A 2,500-nucleotide genomic window follows, 5' to 3' on the forward strand; every position below is an offset into this window, starting at 1 on the left:
ATGGTATTATCATCCCCAGTAATATTTTCACTGCTTCCCCAGTCATCTTCGTCCGGGTTAGAAAATGCATCAACTTCTTCACGAAGCTCTTGACCAACATCCTTTGTGATGTCATCATCAACTAAAAATGAGTCAAATTTGTAAAAATCATATTACTGAAACATAAAGCAATAATCACATGGGTCTGGATATGTTAACACAGCCACAGCAAACATATCACAAATTGAGCTAAATAAAAAGACAATTTGTAAAAAGAATTAAGAGTTAATTCCAAAGCTCAACAACTTTAACACAACAATGTATCTAGATGGGATAAGGCCTCTTGAAGATACATTCAACTGTACTTGTTACACCAACTCATCCCATATCATACATACAAACTTTTAGACATTCAATATAACTCAATACATACACAAAAAGCACAAGATTAATTATGCACAATCTGAAAAATAATCAAAAAGTTACAGATGCCACCCTGCTACACAATCTACAGAGACTGTAATAAAAAAAAATATTTAAAATAATTGATTCTAAGATTTTAGTCCTGTCTTAAAGAAGATATGAAAATAAACAGAAGACTGACACTATAATCGCATTATTGTGCATAATAACCTTAACGATAACATAACTATTCATCCAAACAATGCTGAAAGGCTGTCAATTCTTCCTCACTATGTTAAAGTGATAATCAAAAGTTTGTTAATTACTATTGTTAATTTACTCTGCTGACATGTTAACCCACTAACGACGGGTGTCCCACATATGAGACACCCAAAAAAATAAACATTGCTGGGCGTCCCGCCAGTGTGACGCTATATTGGGCCGGCGGGCGGACAGACTCCGGGGAAGCTCCGCCCACTGATTCTGTAGCTGCCCGGAATCTTTTATTTTCGGCTTCAAAATACACCGGCGTTAATGGGTTAAATGACAAGTGAGATCTATTTCAGGAATCTTTATAATTTTAATTTACAATATTTACCTTCCCTTGTCTCTATTTTGCTACTAATAATTTTACCAATATATATGTAAAAAAACATTGAGGGCAGCTATATTAGCAATCTGATTTATTAGTTAATTTATGTGAGATCCACAGGAATCCTTGCTAACATTATACAAAACACAATAAAAAAAGAAAGCCGTGTTACAAGTTCTACTTATGACATAAGGAGGAAGAGAATGAATCTGAATGAGTACCATTTCCTTCAAAAGACCTTTGAGTACACAATGGAAAAAATCAATTCACTTGTTAAAATCTTCATCATGATCTGCCTTTTTGAAAATAACCTCAGCTGCAGTAGCAGCTAAACAGAAGCAGGTTATATTTCATATATTTTCTTTAAAACAGGACTTGTACAATCATATAACATACTAAAGGTCCAAAATCTTTTCTAATGATAAGTGCATGAACATGTGCCAGAGGATCATGAATATAAACAGATTTACTACTTACTCAATTCTGGGGTTGGGACAGCTGCAGGTGGTGGTGCAGCAGGTGTTGGAACTAAAGGCTCAGGAGCATCAGCTACAGGCATTGATACAGGCATTACAGGTGCTGATGGAGTTATTAGTACTTCCTCATTCAGGCTATCTATTCCTGGGAAAGATGGGAAAATTTTGAAGCAATGACCAATACAACTGCTTTCACTTAGATTACAAAAAAAAAAAAAAAATGAACTACAAACTTCTGGCAAACCAATGTTTAAACTAAATAAACAAATGTAAATAAGGTAACAACAAAATACATAATAACCTGTATATATAACTGATATAAAATCAATTTGGATTGAAATTAAATTCTTCAATTCTAATCTATCTTACCTTTCTCTGGTTGCTGTGGAGCATCAACAAACTCGACTTCCTCTCCTTCTGGTGCAATGTAGACAAAGGCTCCAGATGCTTCCGCAGCTCGCATTTCCTCAATGATATTGCGCTCATGGTTGCCCTATGATATAAACAGAATTTAAAAACGCAAGAAAAAAATCAGTACGCGAGTATTCCAGGGTTTTCATTAATTGTACTTACTGAATGAGATCATTTACAACTAATCAAGGGTTTTGACAAATTCTTGAGGGAACTGAATAAAGATTCTAAAGACAATTTGGGAAATATTAAGATGGACTTTTAGAACCATTTGGTACAAATAATTACATATAATAAACAAAATATCCAATTATTAGAAAAACAAACAATAGCTGAAAACTTACAGGCACAGAAGCTGCAGATGCTGCTGGGATTGGTTTTGTTGTCTGCTGTAAATACTGCTGAGATTTTACAGCATCTTTAAGCCCAGGGAAAAGATTGTCATATTGTGCAGGGTCAGCTAAACTCTGACCAATCTTCTCTCCTGCAGCGGTTTTCCATAGACCAACAACACGGGACATTTCACCTGGCATGTAAGTTCTGTGAAGCCGTGAATGGTTATTCAAAAGTTATGATACAAAAAAGCGCATATTCAAAATTATGTATACAACACAATTTAACAACACAGGACATTTCACGT

At 34.8% G+C, this 2,500-nt stretch overlaps 1 protein-coding gene across 4 annotated transcripts in view; it reads right to left on the reverse strand.

Annotated features, from left to right (window-relative positions):
- Positions 1–2,500, reverse strand: part of beta'COP (coatomer subunit beta') — a 19,778-nt gene that overhangs the window by 4,720 nt on the left and 12,558 nt on the right. For 3 of the 4 annotated variants that reach the window (XM_070137888.1, XM_070137887.1, XM_070137886.1), the window contains exons 15-18: positions 2,205–2,400; positions 1,819–1,942; positions 1,451–1,594; positions 1–121 (exon numbers count right to left, since the gene is read on the reverse strand). The exon at positions 1–121 is cut by the window's left edge and continues 263 nt beyond it. In XM_070137888.1, the coding sequence (XP_069993989.1) occupies positions 1–121; positions 1,451–1,594; positions 1,819–1,942; positions 2,205–2,400 (585 nt within the window). The remainder of the gene's footprint in view (positions 122–1,450; positions 1,595–1,818; positions 1,943–2,204; positions 2,401–2,500) is intronic. The other variant, XM_070137889.1, reaches the window with a different exon arrangement.

This window comes from Penaeus vannamei, chromosome 23, assembly GCF_042767895.1.
Source record: "Penaeus vannamei isolate JL-2024 chromosome 23, ASM4276789v1, whole genome shotgun sequence".
NCBI lineage: Eukaryota > Metazoa > Arthropoda > Malacostraca > Decapoda > Penaeidae > Penaeus > Penaeus vannamei.